Source organism: Denticeps clupeoides, chromosome 10, assembly GCF_900700375.1.
Source record: "Denticeps clupeoides chromosome 10, fDenClu1.1, whole genome shotgun sequence".
Classification (NCBI taxonomy): Eukaryota; Metazoa; Chordata; class Actinopteri; order Clupeiformes; family Denticipitidae; genus Denticeps; species Denticeps clupeoides.
The window spans coordinates 724,576-744,425 of NC_041716.1; the positions used below are offsets into that span (position 1 = coordinate 724,576).

Sequence of the window (19,850 nt, forward strand, 5' to 3'; positions counted from 1 at the left end):
GACATTAATCCGGAACGTGGACAGCGTGAAGCGGTTAGTGGGCCTGTGCGTGGAATTGGGAATGTTTGAGGAAAACACTGCTTCCTTCTCGCATGAAGAACAGCCCTTGTCTGCGTTTTGGCAAATGCGACGGTAGCGAAACGCCTGTTTCCTCTTCAGCCTTTATGGATGTTTTTTTTATTATTATTCATCATCGTGTGAGCACGACTTCCCAAGAACAGTGACCGCATTATGACATTAAGAGCTGTGAAACAATAAGTGTGAAAGAATAGTAAAGAAAAAGTCAGCCCATGGGGTAGAAATGTAGAAGTTTATTTTTCAGCAATAATCACCCACTCAAGAATAAATAAATCTCAATATAAATAGAATGAATTAAATAAATAAAGCGTTGTGTATTTGTTTCTGTAAAATAAATAACACATTTATTCTGTAGCTTGTCTTGTCACCTTGTCTTCTAATACTGAACGAGGGGTGTTGTGACCCGGCTCAGGCACACAGTGTGTTGTGGTGGCCGTGGTGGCCGTGGTGGCCGTGGTGGCCCTGGTGGCCCGGGCTGGAGCTGACGTCCACGCCGGCGCTGAACACGCGAGCTGTGATGATGGAGAAGGAGAAGAGCCGGTTCACACTGTACGGCTGCAGCAGGCACACCTGCCAGTCTTCATGGCTCATGTTGGACACAGATGTAGATTCCTGCCATGCAAGAAAAATCCACGTAAATATTCCAAAAGTTCAATGTTATGAGTTCAACAAAAAGTCCATTCCATCGTCAAAATACAGTAGTTCTTCTCTAAATTCGCTGTGAAAATGATTGATTTGTAATCTTCTACGCCTTGTTCTTCTACGGTCTGCTCTGGACGAGTTAGTATTTAAGTTCTAGTTTTAGTTAGCATAGTTCAGTTTACTGTGTATATATACGTATCGATTTTTCTTTTATGATTGCACTGTGTGAAACGCAGTATACGGTGTATACTGTCGTACTGACAATAAACCAGTTTTGAATCTAAGTGGACCGCCGTGGACCTACCCCAAGTTCCCTCAGGAGATCCGTTACGACTGTGTCCACTTGGTCCACAATCCGCCGCAGCTCAGGATCTGTGCCTCTCTGGAACAGGCCGCCCTTCCCGAAGACCCTCGAGAAGCTCCTCAGGGCGCTGCGGATCTTTTTAAGGCAGCGGTGGTTCTGAAAGAGAGAAGTTTCACTTTGTGCACAAACTCACCTATGTGCTTAGGTGAAAAAGACCAAAAAAAAAATGTAATGAAATATTACCTTTCCATGGGATAAGTGTGAAGGGTCACACTGGTCCTGGGCTTCAATCATTTCGATAGGATCCTCGACATCCACGGTCATGGTGCTGCACTCATGCCGAGGAAACGTGACTTTCAGTGCCTTGGCCAGGCTGTTTAACTCCATGGAGCGGTTCCTGCACTGGACCCAGCTGATGTCGGGGCCAAGCGGGGCTCCCACCAGACAGCCGGCGAGCGAGGCGAGGAGAGCCAGGGAGAGCGCGGCGGCGTTCATGTCGCTGTGCTTCTGATGCCACAGGTGTCGTGCAGCTTTTATACCGACGGGTGACTCATGCTCAACTCACACATGCCGAGGGAGGCTGCAGCCGGCCAGGGGGGATTCTCTGCCGTAAAACATGTAAATCTGCTGGCCATTCAAAAATCTCAACGCCGCTCACCGTCACTCCGCCCCACTCTTTATAAACCGGCGTTTCCGTTTTCACATTCCTTTACTGTGTCATGCATTCATTATGCAGTTAGCATTATTCCTACAGAATTAACACTTGGCTCTGTTTTTGTATGTAATGAAACCCCCAAACTTCATCATGATCAGTTGTTGGTCTTCGTTCACACGAGACTGTTTTAGATTAAACAGCACGTGTCATTCGACATGAATATGAATATTCTTTTCCCCCAGGCTGCGTCCAAAAAGCAGAATACAGGAATTTCTGTGAGTTCACTGAGATGAATGAATGGCATTTCTATCCTTTTTTTTACCTGAAAAATAAGAAAATGGATGATGTAACCTTGAGAAGGATATGGGTCACACAGATCATCAGTTTCAGTGTCCTGGTGACACTGTTGGCTTTAAATGCCACTCAAAATCATAATGAGAAGCAGTCGTTTGACTGTATATGTCATAAATATAAAGTCATTGTCCTCTGCAACATATCAAAAATATTTATTATACATGATGTATACAAACAGAACACAGTAATATTAATTATTACGTTAATAATTAATATTAACAGAACATATCAGGGGAGAATGGGATTGTTTGGCCACTCATGAGGCGTTTTTTGTTTATTTTGGTTCATTTTTACCTTTTTTTTACCATGAATAATTCAAGTAAAATTACAAATCTCTTTTTTTAAGGGAGTCCTGGTCAAGAGTGGCAGCAGCAGAGAGATAAAACCACACCATAATATAGTTAATTAACTCACTATTAACTTTTCTATAAAGCACAAACATGATGTTTTCCTGTCGTATAATATCGAATCATATCAAATAACACAACCCAATGATATCAATAACACAAAACACCAAATTATGGATCATCATAATTATTATTCGGCAGACTGGTGATTGTACACTTACTACATTAATAAACAGAAAATCTGAATGGGACACACATACAGTATACATAGAGAACTCATGAACAGATTCTTATTGATGTTCGCCAGGATCATTACTGAGATATGAAGCTGAATTGAACTGTATCGCTTGATGTGGGCATATAAAAACTAGGAATTATCTACAGAATTTCCATCTGTTCCAGGTAATCAGACCTACTGCATTCCAAGAATCCTGATTTCCTCTTCTGAAAGTTGGACAAATATTTTCAGTATTGAATGGGACGTGCTGTGAGGAAGTGAGAGTGACACCACAGGCCACAAATATGCTGACTTGCTGAACATTCAATGCTGCAGTATTTCACAATGACAATCACTTCACTTTCAATTTTCTATTTTGTTCAATAATGAACAAATGGAATTGAAATGTTCTTCTTCAGAGTGTCTGAACTACAGTTACATGCAAATAATATGAGTTCATATGTTACAGAATACAGATAATATAATACTTTCATCCTTTTTTTTTCTTATCTTATCTTATCCTATCTTATCCTAACACCCGAACATTGGCAGGTCGTTTGCAGAGAATTAGCAATCCGAGAAAAGAAATAATTATTTCATAATTTATATAAAAAAAAAGTTACCAATTCCTGAGGAAATTTTGAACAGAGGAACAACTTGAGGTTGATTCTGAACCCGCCAACTGCGTGAGAGGCGGTCGCCCCGCCCACTGGTTTACCGCGCGTTTTAATTGGTCGTGTGCCGGTGACGTATGTAAAGCAGCCACGCCGATTGGTCGCCGCCGCGTCACCCGGAAGTGCGTGTGTTTTTTTTGTAATGGACGCCGCGCCGCCGCGTCTCCGGTTGTTTTTGTTGTTTTATTGCTCGAATATGAAATGTCCACTCGGCGCCGTGAGCGTGTGAGTTGATGCCGCTACCGGGCCCGTCTGAATCTGCAGCGCCGTCCCAATGATGAACTTCGAGGGTCTGGACCCTGGCCTGGGAGACTACACTCCCGGGCTGCATGGCGACCTCGAGTCGGGCCTGGAGCTGGACCCGGAGGGGCTCGCCGTGCCCGGCCCGGAGTCTGTGCATCTCCTGGAGGGCCTGTTCTCCGAGCTGCACAGCGTGGCCGCGGAGGTCGGCGTCCCCGTCGCGGCCGCGCACTTCGACATGCAGGAGGAGCTGCTCTGGATGGGGAACCACCGGGTATGAAGAACCGGCCTGTCTGCAGGCGACTTGGCCCCGTGTCACACGTCACCTGGCCGCAGAATGTTATTGTTTTCATTACAGAATGATAGAGAGGAGTATTGTTCTCTAGCTCAGATATTCCAGAATTACTGTTAGGATGACAATAATTCTCATTAGTTTCACTTCCACCTAATATACAAGACTCAAACGCCACATAAATATAATATGTACAAGTTATTTTAGTCCAAGAAGGCCGTGGTGGCCCTCATTGTGAAACACTGTAGCACAGCACACAGTGAAACGTGTCCTCTGTATTGAACCATCATCCTTGGTGAGCAGTGGGCACCATGACAGGCGCCCGGGGAGCAGTGTGTGGGGACGGGATCTTCATTAAGGGGACCTCAGTGGCACCTTGGCATTTCGTGATTCGAACCGCCAACCTTCTGATTACAGGGCCGCTTCCTTAACCGCTAGGCCACCACTGCCAACCTGACACGAGAATTGCTGGTCTCTTCCTCTTGTAAGTCGCTTTGGATAAATGCAACCCTGGCAACCCTACTGCCATCGCGTCACCATTACAAATTAACCGAATATGAACTATAAAGTGGATGCTGAAATCCACTTGTTGTGCATGTTACTGGTGCAAATCTGCCGGTTTTGAACAAATGAAGCGTTGCCATGAGTGACACTGTGTGACAGGATTTTTTTTTTTTTTCAGGGCCATGCCACCTCATTCTTTGGCCCGACCATGGGCAGATACTCGTCATTTCAGGTGCATTTAACCGACGACGTTCGGCACATCCAAAGCATGGAGACCGGCATGCTGTTCCTCACCAAGAACAACCTGAAGTGCCACACTCGTGGAGGCCTGGTCATTTTCGACTATTCGTGAGTTCCGCTCGCCCTTTGTTCCTCCCCGTTCTGCGGGGAGGTTTTGCCGTAATGGGTGTTCCTGGTCTGAAACCTGCAGGATGGAGGAGGGCGCTGACATGCACAGCCTGCTGTTAACGGACAGCAACACGCTGCTCATGGGCGGACTGCAGAGCTGCGTGGTGGAGCTCGACCTCAACACGGTGCAGGAGACACAAAAGGTGAGGATGGCCGCTGTGAGTCCCCTATGAGTCCCAGAATTGCCAAATGTTATTATTATCTAATAATCCAAATATGTGCATTACGCTCATTTTTATTTTTTTTTTTGGTGCTTTGTTTACTTGCCCAGTTCAGCGTGGAGGTTCCAGGCGTTGCCATCATGCGGCAGTCGAATCGCTTCTTCTTTTGTGGTCATACGTCTGGCAAGGTGAGGCAAAATAATGCAAATAATGATAAAGTAGAAGTTGAGCTTTATTGTCATTTCAGCTACATGCATGTTAGAAACAAAACAACGTTTCCATGGAACCCGGTGCTACGAAAAAACGCTGCATACCGACGTGACCGCGTACGACACCGACAAACCGGGACATCCAGTGCAGGAATAACAAGAGTAACGTCAAATAAAACATGTAGACACCAAAGAAGACAGACAGACAGACAGCGCTAGAAACCAGTGAAATTAGCCATGAAGGTGCAGATGCTGCTGTAGTAGAAATCTGATGAAATAATACATCCTGACACCAGGGGTCGGCGACCTTCCACACTCAACAGATAATGCATATATTATTTTTACTTTTATGCTCTTTTTTTAATATATTTTATATATATATATATATATATATATATAAGAAACTAGGAAAGTCTGTTTTTTGACATTTTATTGATGCCGTGGTGCGGACCCTGCCAGAACGGACCAGGCGAATACGCGCATAGAGTCTAAAATCCCGGCCGGACACGTTCAGAGCGACTTACAATCAGTAGTGACAGGGACAGTCCCCCCCCTGGAGACGCTCAGGGTTAAGTGTCCTGCTCAGGGACACAATGGTAGTAAGTGGGGTTTGAACCTGGGTCTTCTGGTTCGTAGGCGAGTGTGTTACCCACTAGGCCACTACCACCCACTATGCGAAGTCTATTCAACTTGTTAATTCAACACAAAATATTACAAACAACTGTTTACTCGGATTTTCGAACGCAACTCGACTGTCACCAGTTCAATAAAAATGCTGCAAGCAGCTGTGGTGAAAGGATGAAGGGCCGCTGGTCTAGAAGGTCCATTAAGAAGGCGTGCCGGTTTCCTGCAGGTGTCCCTGCGCGACCTTCGCACCTTCAAGCCGGAACACGAGTTCGACGCCTTCTCGGGCAGCCTGTCGGACTTCGACGTGCACGGCAACCTGCTGGCGGCGTGCGGCTTCTCCAGCCGCGGCCTGAACGGCCTGGCCTGCGACCGCTTCCTCATGGTGTACGACCTGCGCATGATGAGGGCCATCACGCCCCTGCAGGTCCACGTGGACCCGCTGTTCCTGCGCTTCATCCCGACCTACACGTCGCGCCTGGCCATCATCTCGCAGAGCGGTGCGTGGGTGCGGCCGCCCGCCCGCCGTGGCCGCGGAGAGCGCGCGTCTGACGCCGGTTTCTTTTGGGCCCGGCAGGTCAGGGCCAGTTCTGCGAGCCCACGGGCCTGGCCAGCTTGGCGGACATCTTCCACGTCAACACGGTGGGACAGCTGCTGATGAGCTTCGACGTCTCGTCCAGCAAGCAGGCGCTGGCCTTCGGCGACTCGGGCGGCGGCGTCCACCTGTGGTCCGGCGCGCCCGAGGTCACCTTCAACGACTACTCGCGCGAGACCGACTTCGCGCTGCCGTGCCTGGTGGACTCGCTGCCCCAGCTGGACTGGGGTCACGACCTGCTGCCGCTGTCCCTCGTCCCGACGCCGCTGACCGGCGCCGAGCCGCTGCTGTCGGACTGGCCGGCGCCGCTGGCCGCGCCCAGCCCCAGGTGCGCCGCGGTCCGCACGCCGGCCCTGTGCCGCCCCCGACTGGCCGCTCGCGCGTACTGCAAGTCAACATTGTGCTCTCGTTTAGACGCGCCCCTCCGGTGGACCCGGAGATCCTGCGCGCCATGAAGACGGTCGGTTTCATCGGCTACGCGCCCAATCCTCGGACCCGCCCCCGGAATCAGGCAAGGTCGCCGCCGGCGCGTCGGACTCTGTGGGTCAAGGTCTGACGCGGAACGTTCGCTCTTCCAGGTTCCTTACAAGATGAAGGAGGTGGAGCAGGAATATGACAACTACAACCAGGTGCCGGAGTCTCCCATTGGGCGAGAAGAAGAGCCCCATCTGTACATGGTGCCAAAGAAATATCGAAAGGTCCGAAATAGAACCCGTCCCAGTACCAGTCAGGTTCCTGACGTAAATACATGCCTTGTCTTTACGGTGGCAGATGGTTTATGGTGTGTGCTTGTGTGGAATAGGTTACTATGAAATACTCCAAACTGGGACTGGAGGACTTTGACTTTAAGCACTACAACAGGACACTGTTTGCCGGCCTGGAGCCTCACATTCCCAACGCGTACTGCAACTGCATGATCCAGGTGAGCGCGCTTCTGTCTTTACATGCACAGGTATGTGTAGCACCGGGGCAGCGGCGGCCTGGCGGTTAAGGAAGTGGACCTGTAATCGGAAGGTTCGAATCCTGAACCGCCACGGTCCCGTCCCCACACGCTGCTCCCCGGGCGCCTGTCATGGTGCCCACTGCTCACCAAGGGTGACGGTTACATACAGAGGACACGTTTCACCGTGTGCTGCGCTGCTGTGTTTCACAATGACAATCACGTCACTTTACTTTAACCAAAGCGTTATTATAAAGAACTGGACTGGGCTCGTTGGACCCACCAAACACAATTCTGATTTCTGGGTTAAGTTGCATTTAGTTCTTTAGTGAAGAAATTCTGGTTTCCTTAAGCTTCTCGTTCACTAAATAAAGTGAAGTGATTGTCATTGTGAGACACTGCAGCACAGCACAGGGTGCACACAGTGAAACGTGTCCTCTGCATTTAACCCATCACCCTTGGTGAGCAGTGGGCACCATGACAGGCGCCCGGGGAGCAGTGTGGGGGGGGGCGGTGCTTTGCTCAGTGGCACCTTGGCGGATCAGACCAACAACCTTCTTATTATGGGGCGACTTCCTTAACCGCTAGGCCACCACGGTCCCTGCTGGCTGCCGTGACCAGTAACGGTGCAGGTTTCGGGGGAAACGCGCCTCTGCGGACGTTGTCTTTCATGCTGCGGTCTGTGTGTGTTTTCTCCGTCTCAGGTGTTGTACTTCCTGGAGCCCATCCGTTGCCTGGTTCAGAACCACTTGTGTCAGAAGGAGTTCTGCCTGGCCTGCGAACTGGGCTTCCTCTTCCACATGCTGGACCTCTCGCGGGGAGACCCCTGCCAGGTCCGTCTCAGAGTCACGATGAGATTTCTTTAGTCCTCATACATTGAATTGTGAACTGTTTTCTGATTTCTTATTCAATTTCGAATTCGATTTGCAGGCCAGTAATTTTCTCCGTGCTTTCCGGACCATTCCGGAGGCCTCCGCCCTCGGTTTAATCCTGGCCGACTCCGACGAGCAGACGGGCAAAGCCAGACTGGGGCGGCTGATCCAGAGCTGGAACCGGTTCATCCTGACGCAGCTGCACCAGGAGACCCAGGAGCAGGAGGGCCCCCAGGCCTACCGAGGGGCCAGCGCCAGGTCAGCCATCTAACGCGGCGAACGCCCCCCCCCCCCCGCTCCCCCCGCCCGCTTCATGTCCTCCTCCCCTCGGTGCCGCAGCGCGCCGGGACTGTCCGGCGAGTCGGTGATCGGCCGCCTGTTCGGCTGCGAGGTGGAAAACAGCAGCCTGTGCCGCTGTGGGAAGGAGACGGTGCGCTCCACCCTCACCCTGCTCTTCACCATGCACTACCCCGAGCTGGGCTCCCTGGGTAAGATCCGCCGCCGCCGCCCTCCGGACGTCGCCGCGGCAACCCACGCCTGATGTGACGTCTCTGTCCCGGGCAGAGAAAGCGGTGAAGGAGCGCGACTTTGCGGAGGTCCTGAAGAAGAGCATCTGTCTGGAGCAGAGCACCCAGGCCTGGTGCGAGAACTGCGAGAAGTACCAGCCCACGGTGAGCACCGGCCCCGCCCTCCTCACATGCCGCACACAGCCGCCGCGTCACCACCGCTCTTCCCGCAGGTGCAAACGCGCAACATCCGCGGCCTGCCCGACGTCCTGGTCATCAACTGCGAGGTGAACAGCGTGAAGGAGGCGGAGTTCTGGAAGGCGCAGGCAGAGGTCAGGCGGCCGAAGGGACCGCGAGGGACGAGTGCGTGTTTTCGCCGTGTGTGTTCTCAGCGCTCCTTTTCCGTGCTCTGCAGTATGCGTTCAACAAGGCCCTGAAGAAAGAAGCCGCAGAGCCGCCGAAGGCCAAAGATTCGGTGCCCACAGAGTGGTGTCTGGAGTGAGTTTTATTTTTAAATTCGATTAATCCATAAATCCTGCTCCTCCACAGTAGCAAACCCACATCACAAATACTACAAACTGAAAAATATCTTACCTTTGTCTTAAATTTGATGAGAGTGGCCTTGAAAAAGGTCTTCAAATGTCTTGAATTTGGCTTCCTTAAACGCACAGAAACCCTGCGCATCAGGTTTCCTTCTTGGGGATCCACTAGATCCTTTTTTCTGAGTGCAGGGATGAGCGGTGCGGCACGGAAGGCCTCGCGTTTCATACCAGGGCCGAGGACCTGCGGCACGTGTGGATCCCGCAGTGTCTGAAAATGTCCATCTGCAAAAACCAGGGCCTGGAAATCAGCAACTGGCCAGAGGGCGAGGAGGTGAGAGCACCGCGGACCTGATCTTAATCTGTTATCTGGCATTCTTTTTAAAGTGAAGTGATTGTCACATGTGACGCACAGCAGCACAGCACACGGTGCACACGGTGAAATTTGTCATCTGTATTTAACCCATCACCCTGAGTGAGCAGTGGGCACCATGACAGGCGCCCGGGGAGCAGTGTGTGGGGACGGTGCTTTGCTCAGTGGCACCTCAGTGGTACCTTGGCAGATCGGGATTCGAACCGGCAACCTTCTGATTACGGGGCTGCTTCCTTAACCGCTAGGCCACCACTGCACCTGAAGACGATGCGTCCACATCACGTCACGTGAAGCAGATTCTGGGAGAAGAAACAGAGGATTTCTTCACATGAATCAACTGCTTTAGCTTCTGTTATTATGCTCTGTGTTAATATATATATATATATATATATATATATATACACACACACACACACACACACATACACTACATATATATTTAATGAATATGTATGATTAATATTTTAGCTGAGTTCAGAGCAGGAGGCAGAAGGGTCTTCGATTTACGACCTGGTCGTCACCGTGCCCCACATGCTAGACCCCCGCACTGGCGGCAACCTGGCAGCGCACATAAAAGTGGGGGAGACCTACCACCAGAGGAAAGAGGTGCGTTCGGCGCGATGTGCCCCGATCCGGTTTCAGCTGAAGGACGGCGGGGTTAAACGTGGCCCTTTTTTTTATTTCCAGGGAGTGACCCACCAGCAGTGGTATCTGTTCAACGACTTCCTGATCGAACCGATCGACAAGGTAAACGCTGCGACACCGGGCCACGCCCACACACCTTGGTGGGCGCGTAGCGGTTTCACTCAGTCCTTCCTGCCTTCCCTCAGACCGAATCGGTCCAGTTCGATGTCAGTTGGAAGGTGCCGGCCATCCTGTACTACGCCAAGAGGAACTACCACCTGAAATACGACCTGCGCAGTGAGGCTTCATTCATCACCAAATACATTCACATATATAATAACTTTATACAGTCAGTGGGTTATTTATCATGAACATAATTCATAATGTTCTCATATACTCCATACATCACCTGACCTGATTCCTCTTTAACTCTTTATTTTATACGTGAACCGCGTAAATCCATCTGGAATTTGTTAGTTAAAAATCCCATCGAGGCCAGCGTGCTGCTGGCCGAGGCGTCGCTGGCCCGGAAGCAGAGGAAGAGCCACGCCACCTTCATCCCCCTCACGGTCAGCGAGATGCCCCAGGCGGGCGACCTGGTGGGCCTGGACGCCGAGTTCGTCACCCTCAACCAGGTTTGTTGGCGGAGGGCGAGGCTCTTGGCGCCGCCGAACGCGCCCGGGCGCGAGTGCTCACGCCTCTGCTGCCTTCTGTCCGGCGGGGGGTTTAGGAGGAGGCGGAGCTGCGCAGCGACGGCACCAAGTCCACCATCAAGCCCAGCCAGATGTCCGTGGCCCGCATCACCTGCGTCCGCGGCCAGGGTCCCAACGAAGGGGTCCCTTTCATCGACGACTACATCTCCACCCAGGAGCAGGTATTACGCTTCGTTTACTCTGAGCCTCCAGTACTGCTCGCCTGGTCCCTCCATCTCTGAAGGTAAAAGGAAGACGTTCATCTAGACTCTTCTCCGTCTCGGCCCCTCGGTGGTGGAATGAACTTCCAGCTCAGTCACTGAGCACCTTCACACGGCAGCTCAACACCTTCCTCTTTAGAGAAGATTTAGATGAACTTGTAACCTTCTTCTTGTCTGACGTCTGTATAGAAACTAGAACAGAGTGAATAAAAAGATGGGGGTCCTAGTGAACCAGAACTGACCACTTCATCCATGGTGACATGGAAGCACGTTGTAAGTCGCTCTGGTCGAAAGCAGAACGTTAAACGCGCTGTTGCCTTTGGCAGGTCGTGGATTACCTGACCCAGTACTCTGGCATCAAACCCGGGGACCTGGACGCCAAGATCTCCTCCAAGCACCTGACCACGCTGAAGTCCACTTACCTGAAGCTGCGCTTCCTCATCGACACCGGGGTCCGCTTCGTCGGCCACGGCCTGCAGAAGGACTTCCGGGTCATCAACCTGTTGGTACGTTCGACCGTCCCTCTGTCGCGGAGATGCAGCGCGTTGCCAGATCCTGCTTATTTTTACCCACCAACGCTGCGTTTGGAGACGAATCTGGACCGGGGCGGCTATGGCCTGCGTTTCTTTTTTTTTTTTTTACATCTCACCTCTCGGTATGGGGCTCCCACCCACAAAAACCTGCTCTTTTTACAATTTCAGTCAAATTGCTCCTAAAGAAGGACGTGGAGAAAGGTTTCTGTCATTTACATTTCCAGCCCTTATCCAGAGCGTCTTACAGTCAGTATTTACAGGGACAGTCCCCCTGGTGTCCCGCTCAGGGACACGATGGTAGTAACCTGAAGGCCGGTCTCCTTTGGGGGAATAAACCATGTGACCGTTGGCGTGTCTGGACTGTAGGTGCTGAAGGACCAGGTCATCGACACCGTCTACCTGTTCCACATGCCCCGCAAGAGGATGATCTCGCTGCGCTTCCTGGCCTGGTACTTTCTCGGTCAGTATTTCGCCGCCCGCGGTGAATCGCGCTCCCTTTTGTCCTGGACGTGACCGCTGACTTGTGGCCCTTCTGTAGACTTGAACATCCAGAGCGAGACGCACGACAGCATCGAGGACGCCCGCACTGCGCTGCAGCTGTACAGGAAGTACCTGGAGCTCAGCTGCGAGCGGCCGGACGATTTCCACAAGGTGCTGAAGGGCCTGTACGAGAAGGGCCGCAAGCTGGACTGGAAGGTTCCGGACTCGGACCCCGGAGACGGTCCAGGTATTGCCCCGGGAGCGTGGGCTGGACGGGGAGGCGCTGCTCCTCTGCTGCTTTGTCTGACCGCGCTCCTCTGCTCTCCGCAGGTGCGGCGGCGTTCCCGTCTGTGATGGGCCTGTGAGCGGGTCGGGCCGCGGCGCGCGACGAACTTTGACCCCCTGGTCGGAGTCGTCGCCATGGCAACCCTGACTCCGGCCGAGGACAGCGGCGCTGAATAAAAGTTGAATTTTCTATTTGTAATAATTCCTGAATGAGACGACTGAAACTGTTCATATTTGTTGTTTTGATAGATGTTTTGTGTCGTTTGAGGTTTTTAATAAACCTGATACGGTGAAACACGCACTGAAACCGTGGTTCTGCTATGAAATTGTCTTTAATCGGGCGAACACAAATGATGGCCTGAGAATTAAATAGTTTTTCACGGACTGACCAGACATCATTATTATTATTTTGCTTATTACAAATGCCGTTGTAAAACACTCTTACTTCCAGTAATTACTGTAGGTATGGCCAGTAATATTTGTAATATTTCCAATATGATTACGGGCCATAAATAAGAGAAGCAGCAGAAGCGAGATGTGGGGGATCTAGTATCCCCCATTATCCGGACCCTGGGCTGCGCTTTTATCTTCTGCTGTGGATGGACGGAGGGGTGAAGGTCTCTCCCCTTTTTGGGGTGGGGGGGTGGTGGCTCCCCCTTTGTCCGCCCAAGTTTTTCTGCGCCCTTTCTCATCACCATGGCGACGTCGCTCCAGTCTGATGAATATTAAGGAATTAAAGACGATGCAGAATCCCGTTATCCCGCCGTGTCGGCGCTTTATTATTCTCAGTGGAAACTTCTGGAGAGAAAAAAAAAGAAAACACCAACTTTGTGCAAATTATTCCACTTTAGTTTCGTCTCGACGGCGACGTAGCTGCGTGCTTGTAAAAGTTGTGCAGAAACGCGGCGCGGTGACGTCACGCTCCCACAATGCCCGCGTCCGCCCGCGCCCGGCCACTCGAGCCACCGCCGCGCGGAGAGGGGACAGCGGGGACAGGCCGCGACCCGACAGCCCCGAAACTCGCCACGAGCGGCCCCCACCGCCGCAGGCGCCTCGGTCCCCCACCGGTCCCCCCGGTCCCGGACCGGTGAGAGTTCGCGGGACTCCGCGGTGAGTCGGAGCCCCGGTTCGGTTCCGCCGAACTCGGCGCCGCGATCCTGCACTTGTTGATGCGACCGCGACTTCTTTTTTTTTTTTTTAATTCTTCTTCTTCTTCTTTTGTCGCTAAAATGATGTTTTTCTTTTTTTATAAAATGAAAGTTTCTCCGTTAAACGCGGCCGCCGTCGCGGCTCCTTCCGTTGTTGTCGTCGCGCAGCTCGGCGGCGAGAAAAGTTCGCGTCGCGGACGGACGATAAACGCGAATAAACGTCGCCGCGTCGCCGCGTTTCATTGTTCCGTTTCGCGCGTCCAGAAACGTCCAGAAACTTTTATACAAAAGTTAAAAAAAAACACTTAAAAACCAAAAAAAAACCACACGTGTTTTTCACATTTATATCCTGGCGAGCCACTTCAGGTAAAAAAAATAAAATAATAATTTTAATCATTTTTCATCCTTCATCTAAGCAGTTTAGTTCGTTTAGTTTCGTCTTTTTTAGGGAGTGAACTTTTAAATTGACATTTTTTTTACTTTTGGACCAAGTAAATTCTAAAACAAACTTGCGATTTAGCGATAATCTGGGGACACATTTATTTTTTATTTAAATCAGATTTGTAAAAAAAATCCTTTTAATTACTGCTGATTTTTTTTTATTTTTTTTTTTAATAAGAAACTTAATATTTTCCAAAGCTGCCACAACGAGTGGGGCGTGAGCGGTGGTCCGATTGATGATGATGATGATTCCACATAAATTGCAGTTTGGGGCGTTCAGAGTTTCACGCTTGGCCGCCTTGTACGACACAGTGTGCGTTTTAGGATATTATAACGTATTGTCGGCCATATAAAACGATACCAAGTGGCCTTTTATATAATTACGGGCGTGAACGGGTAAGGGTCTCACGATACGATACGCATCACAATACAAAACGATATCACGACGTATCGTGATACGGAACATGTTGCGATATTCTTGAAAACGCAGAAACGGATGCTGTGATCGATCACGTTACATGAATATTTCAGCCAAAAGTACGTAACTCAGAACAGAATTTTAACACGCCGAACCTGCGGACGCCAAAACGGTAAGATAAACCGCGTACGCTTGAAAAGAACATATTTAAGCGGCCGGTCCGTTATCTCTGCTCGTGGAGGACTGGTTTTATATACCGAAATACCGCGATCGTTTCTGCCGTGTTCCATTGCGAGTCGTGTATAAACGAGCCACGAGTCCGGTTTTGTGGCCGAACTGATGGCTTTTCGTCCTTTTCCGCAGGAAGTGCCTTCGGCTCCCCGGCGCTGCGGAGTTCCGGAGCCGAGTCTGTGGTACGTGATCGGCCGCTTGGTTGCGTTGTCGCTCGCGTGGTGTCTCCGTGTCCGTAACGCCCGTTTCCCCGGTCAGACATGCGGCTGCACTCCTCCTCGGCCGCGACAACATGTTCCACGGCGCCGAGCACCTGAACAGCCGCCTGCAGGCCCACGACCCCAACCGGCACGCGCTGCAGTGCGAGGAGTGCGGCAAGCTGTACAACACCCGCCTGGGCTACCGGCGCCACGTGGCCACGCACGCCACCGCCGCCCCCGGCGCCGACCTCGCCTGCAAGGTGTGCCGGCAGGCCTTCGACAGCATGCCGGCGTTACTGGAGCACCTGAGCACCCACACGGGCCGGCCGCCGCCGCCGCCGGGCGGGGCCCCGCCGAGGGAGAGGAGGCACCCGTGCGACCGCTGCGACCGCCGCTTCTACACCCGCAAGGACGTGCGGCGCCACGCCGTGGTGCACACGGGCCGGAGGGACTTCCTGTGCCCGCGCTGCGCCCAGCGCTTCGGCCGCCGGGACCACCTCACCAGGCACCTGAAGAAGAGCCACGCCCAGGAGCCGGCCTCGCTGGTCCCCGCCCCCGCCGGCGCCGTGAAAGAAGGGCCCGGTGCCACGCTGGCCGCCGCCAAGGAGCCCGCCGCAGACGCCTTCCCGATGGCCGCGTACGCCCACCAGCAGCACCCGCACGCGGCGTCTACCTCCGGCGTGCACCACAGCCACCGCGCCCTGGTGCCCGACCCCCTGGGCGGCCACATGGAGACCCCCAAACTCCAGCAGCAGCAGTACGTGCAAACGCCCCGGTACCAGCCTGGACCTACCTCGTACCTGAAGACGGAGATGGAGAGCTTCCTGGCCGAGCTGCAGTGCGGGCCGCCGCCCCCCCAGGCGGCCGTCCCGGCGTCCTCCACCCGGCCGGGGGACCTGTTCCCCGACGGCCTGGCGCCGGACTCCCACTTCGCGCTCAAGAACTCCGCCTTCTCCGGCGCCGAGGCCCCCGGCCCGGCCAACGTGGACATCTCCCACCTGCTGGGCTTCCTGCCGTTCGGCCTGCCCCCTTACGCCAACGCCGCCCCTCCCTCGCCGCAAGTGTCGGGGCCGCTGCCCCCGTTCCAGCTGTCGCCGCCGCCGCCGCAAGATCTCCAGGCGCCCGGCGCCCTCAACCAGCTACCTCCGGCGTTCGGCCCCGCCTTCAGCGCCCACCCGCTGCCCCGCTTCCACCAGGCCTTCCAGCACTGAGGGCGGGACCCGTCCCGGCCTGCAGGACACCTTTTTACAGACGGCTCGTTTTTGGCTTAAGTTTTTCGCCGTTTTGAGATGATTTGAGTAGAATTAGGGAATCTCCGTAATGTAATTATCATTTACAGGTTTGTTTGGTTTTTAATATCCTCCCGGTTAATCCAGGTCGCAGTGAAATGCGTAGGGAATACGGAGACGCTGCAGGCGTCTTCTTCTTCAACGTAATTACATGACTTTACAGTCGGCGCTTTACGGTTTGGATCAGTTTTTCTGATCTTTAGAATGAGCACTTCCGAGTGGATTTTAGAGGTCCGCCGAAGGTAGATCCAGTTTTGGTGTCCGGTAACATCTCGCCCCCACTAACCGGCCGCGAGTTCGTATTTGTGCGATATTAATTTAGCTTCAGTGAGAAACTCGTACCTCGTCCGCAAGCTTGCTACCTGAAACCGGAACGGAATGGGCGGCTTGGTGAAGCGAGCAGGACGGGAGAATTTCAGTACTGTATCCTCCCAGTGAAGGGAAGCGCCCGTCTTGCTGCTTTCGAGCGTATTGGGGAATTTTTTTTTTTTACATTTTTTTTTTTTTTTTTGCATGACAATGCAACTTTAGGAGCGGCCGCCGGCTCCATAAAAGCCCCTTTTGTTTCCGCTCCGTACGCTCTTCTGACATTTCGCTTTGGTCAGCATCCATATACCTCAGCTAATATTGTGCCAGTCACACAAAGACAGGGATAAAACGTTGTGCACTTAACATTTTCAGCATTCACTCGAACCCGTAGCTATACATTCCGTGGTGTAGAGTTGTGTAGTTTGACTTGTATAGTTACTGTGAACTTTTGATACCGGCTGACTACCTCAGACGACAGCACTGCGGTGCGACATTGTACCTCATTATGAGCGAACCGCGTACTTTTAGACAAATGTTGTGTATCTCTCCATGCCCGCCACGGGTATAGTCACTATATTTGTGCTTTAATTCTTTGAAAAGCTAAATAAAAAGAATATCATTTCATGTATTAATAGAGTCTGGTTTTATGGGTTGTGAGCAGTTGTGATGTTTAAATGATTTATAAAAGCCTTTTTTTTTTTTTTTTTAATGCGGCGGGATGATGACATTTAAAGCACATTTCTATTCATTAGTCTTGTTTTAGTTATCTGTGTAAAATTTATAGATAAAATCTTCCTTTTCATGTATAAGAATCAATCCGAATCAGAAAACTTTATTAATCCAGAGGGAAATTGCTCCTAAGCTTTAGAAAATCAAGTAAAAATGTATATCTTTGTATATGTATATCTTATCAAAGATAGAACAATACGCACCATGAGCAGTAACTAGATCTTCACAAAGATTCATTACAAATATATTACCTTTAATTAGAGTGCTATTTAAAACAATACACAATAGGGGCGTAGTAGGGCATGGACATTTTACGAACGAAGAATGTTCAAGTGCCTCGTTCGATTAATAAAATTTGATAAAATGATCAAATAGAAAGTATTAAAGAACGTCACAGCAGAAGCACACCTTGGAAAACCGAGTTCAATGGATTCTGTTTTGGCCTTTTTTCTAAATTACATGAATTAATTGAGTAAAATATTATAAATGGTGCATACAGCTGATCATAACAAACTCAGAAAGAAATGTATTTTCTGCATTTCCAAGTAACTTTTCATTTTACTTGTTACATATGAAATTATATTAAGCATATAAGTTGCGTCCTGCACAAGACATTTTTTCCTCTTCTTGTAATATTTACAATACCCCTTATTATTGCTTTTAATGGTAATAGTTGTGATGTTAAGTGTTAAGCGGCTTCCATTTTTCACTAATAATCGAAACAAATAAAATTATGGAACTCGCATTTTCTGTTTTACAAACGGAATGTTAAATTTAAACTCCAGTCTATTGCCTCGATCGATCAGATCGATCGAAGTTTACCGAGCAAATTACGACAGGCAGTTCTTCGGCCCGCCCTCTGTTGTTCAGGCCCCCGCGGACCACGTGACCCGTCCTCCTGTTTACGCGCTTTATTATTTACGTATCTGCGCCGTGGAAACGGCCGAGTTGATGGCGCGGCGTTAGTGGTTTACATTAATCACGATAATTCGTTAATACTTCACGTCTGGAGGACCTGTGCGGTGAACGCGTTGATGGCAGACGAGGCTCTTTTCCAGTTTCTCCACAATGAAGTGATACAGTATGTGTACAAGTCGGCGGAGAACGGTGAAATGGTAAAGAACGAAAAGAAAGAAAAAGAAAGTTCGATGCGTTTTAAACGGAGCGGATAATGTCGCACTTCCTGCCTTTTAAATGTTCTCCAGGAAAACGGGAGGTGCGTCAGCAAGCTGGAACACTTGGGCTTTCGTGTCGGCCAGGGCCTGATTGAAAGGTTTGCATGGATTTTAAACCTCTTGTGGGTTTTAAATGTGTTTAGTTATCACCGGGGGTGTTAGAAAATATCGGTACGGCGATATATCGCGATATTTTGCGTGGCGACATCAAATATCGATATTTCTGTACACCGATGTAGTCCCAAGTTATCTTGTTTTGGCTGAATTATCCACGCAGGTCGATCCCAGCATCTTGTATTTCAGCCGGACTGTAGAAAATCGCGATATAAACGTACCGTGACGCACCCCTAGCTATCACCATGAATCGTGCTGGTAAAGAAACGCGCCTTATTCCAGATTCACTAAGGACACGTCGCGCTTCAAAGACGAGCTGGACGTCATGAAATTCATCTGCAAAGATTATTGGACGAGCGTTTTTAAGAAGCAAATCGACAACCTGAGGACAAACCACCAAGTACACGTTTGCAGTGTCTTTTTTTTTTTTTTTTTTGAGAACATGTCTGAGGCCGAATCCCCATTTTGTAATATTTCTTGCAGGGTATTTATGTTCTGCAGGATAACAAGTTTCGCTTGTTGACTCAGCTGTCCTCTGGGAAGCAGTATCTGGAACACGCTCCAAAGGTGAGATGAAAAAGCCCTGTTGATTCCCGACGCCGATCGTTCCGCGGTCAGAGGAATATGGAGTATTCCATATTCCAGTATTCCTGTCCTGTAGTATTTGGCGTTCGCCTGTGGCCTGGTGCGAGGGGGACTCTCCAACCTGGGTGTGAGGAGCATCGTCACCGCTGAGGTCTCCGTCATGCCCGCATGTGAGTGTGAACATGCGTCTCATTTCCTGCTGTTATCCGGTGTCGTAACGCCTCAAAATATTCACTTCCAGGTAAATTCCAGGTCATGATTCAGAAGGCGTAGCTCGCAGGACGTGAAGGACGCGTCTTCTCATCGCCGTCCAACTCTCTCCACCAGTGTTAATGCACGTACAGGGTCGTCTGTGTTTCCTTCACTACTTTCTTTACTTTAATGTGCCTGTAAATAATTATGTATAATTGTTCTTTTAATTACATGCAGTGTTGAGCTTTATGAAGGGATGTTGCACTCTAGTCTAGAATCTCTTCATGGGCAATAAACCTCACATTGTCTGATACACTAATGTGATTAATGGAATTATTTTTGCCATTAAACCTAATTAACAATGTTGACTGAAGATGAAATATTATTCTTTACACTCGGTTATTATCTCTTGTCTGTAAAAATCTGTGAGGTTCTGCACAGAATTTAATAGTTATATGGATATATTTATATGTGTATATAGAAATAAAACTACAGAGACATCGATACTCATTCCAAACAAGTTTGTAGGTACACGTACAGGCATTTAGAAAAAGCCTGCACAGAATTTCATGCATAGCTTCTGTGTTGTAAGGGTTAAAGTGAATTAATAATCAATGGAAAAAGCATTAGAATAATGATTAAACAAGTAA

At 50.3% G+C, this 19,850-nt stretch overlaps 3 protein-coding genes across 6 annotated transcripts; all 3 read left to right on the plus strand.

Annotated features, from left to right (window-relative positions):
• Nucleotides 1–3,400: 3,400 nt before the first annotated feature.
• Nucleotides 3,401–12,681, plus strand: pan2 (poly(A) specific ribonuclease subunit PAN2). The gene is made up of 25 exons (XM_028993234.1): nt 3,401–3,785; nt 4,486–4,655; nt 4,738–4,858; nt 4,987–5,064; nt 5,939–6,209; nt 6,287–6,632; nt 6,719–6,815; nt 6,883–7,002; nt 7,107–7,226; nt 7,949–8,077; nt 8,175–8,374; nt 8,456–8,604; nt 8,681–8,787; nt 8,856–8,954; nt 9,038–9,120; nt 9,354–9,495; nt 10,003–10,140; nt 10,222–10,281; nt 10,365–10,455; nt 10,636–10,793; nt 10,889–11,032; nt 11,398–11,577; nt 11,971–12,064; nt 12,143–12,331; nt 12,415–12,681. The coding sequence occupies exons 1-25, from the start codon at nt 3,546–3,548 to the stop codon at nt 12,447–12,449; spliced, it is 3,561 nt and encodes a 1,186-aa protein (XP_028849067.1). The 5' UTR covers nt 3,401–3,545; the 3' UTR covers nt 12,450–12,681.
• Nucleotides 12,682–13,314: 633 nt separating this feature from the next.
• LOC114797931 (zinc finger protein PLAGL2-like) lies at nt 13,315–16,948 on the plus strand. Of its 3 annotated transcripts, none has more exons than XM_028993236.1 (3): nt 13,315–13,479; nt 14,740–14,789; nt 14,866–16,948. In XM_028993236.1, exon 3 carries the CDS (start codon nt 14,900–14,902, stop codon nt 16,016–16,018), a length of 1,119 nt encoding a protein of 372 aa, XP_028849069.1. In that variant the 5' UTR covers nt 13,315–13,479; nt 14,740–14,789; nt 14,866–14,899; the 3' UTR covers nt 16,019–16,948. The 3 variants fall into 3 exon arrangements, with proteins under 3 accessions (XP_028849069.1, XP_028849070.1, XP_028849068.1); XM_028993237.1 differs by lacking the exon at nt 13,315–13,479 and adding an exon at nt 14,262–14,548; XM_028993235.1 differs by lacking the exon at nt 13,315–13,479 and having other exon boundaries at nt 14,262–14,789.
• Nucleotides 16,949–18,015: 1,067 nt separating this feature from the next.
• On the plus strand, nt 18,016–19,573 carry trappc6b (trafficking protein particle complex subunit 6B). 2 transcript variants are annotated; one of them, XM_028993970.1, is made up of 6 exons: nt 18,016–18,249; nt 18,340–18,407; nt 18,706–18,823; nt 18,907–18,990; nt 19,069–19,178; nt 19,250–19,573. In XM_028993970.1, exons 1-5 carry the CDS (start codon nt 18,169–18,171, stop codon nt 19,156–19,158), a joined length of 441 nt encoding a protein of 146 aa, XP_028849803.1. In that variant the 5' UTR covers nt 18,016–18,168; the 3' UTR covers nt 19,159–19,178; nt 19,250–19,573. The 2 variants fall into 2 exon arrangements, with proteins under 2 accessions (XP_028849803.1, XP_028849802.1); XM_028993969.1 differs by having other exon boundaries at nt 19,085–19,178.
• The last annotated feature ends 277 nt before the right edge of the window (nt 19,574–19,850 follow it).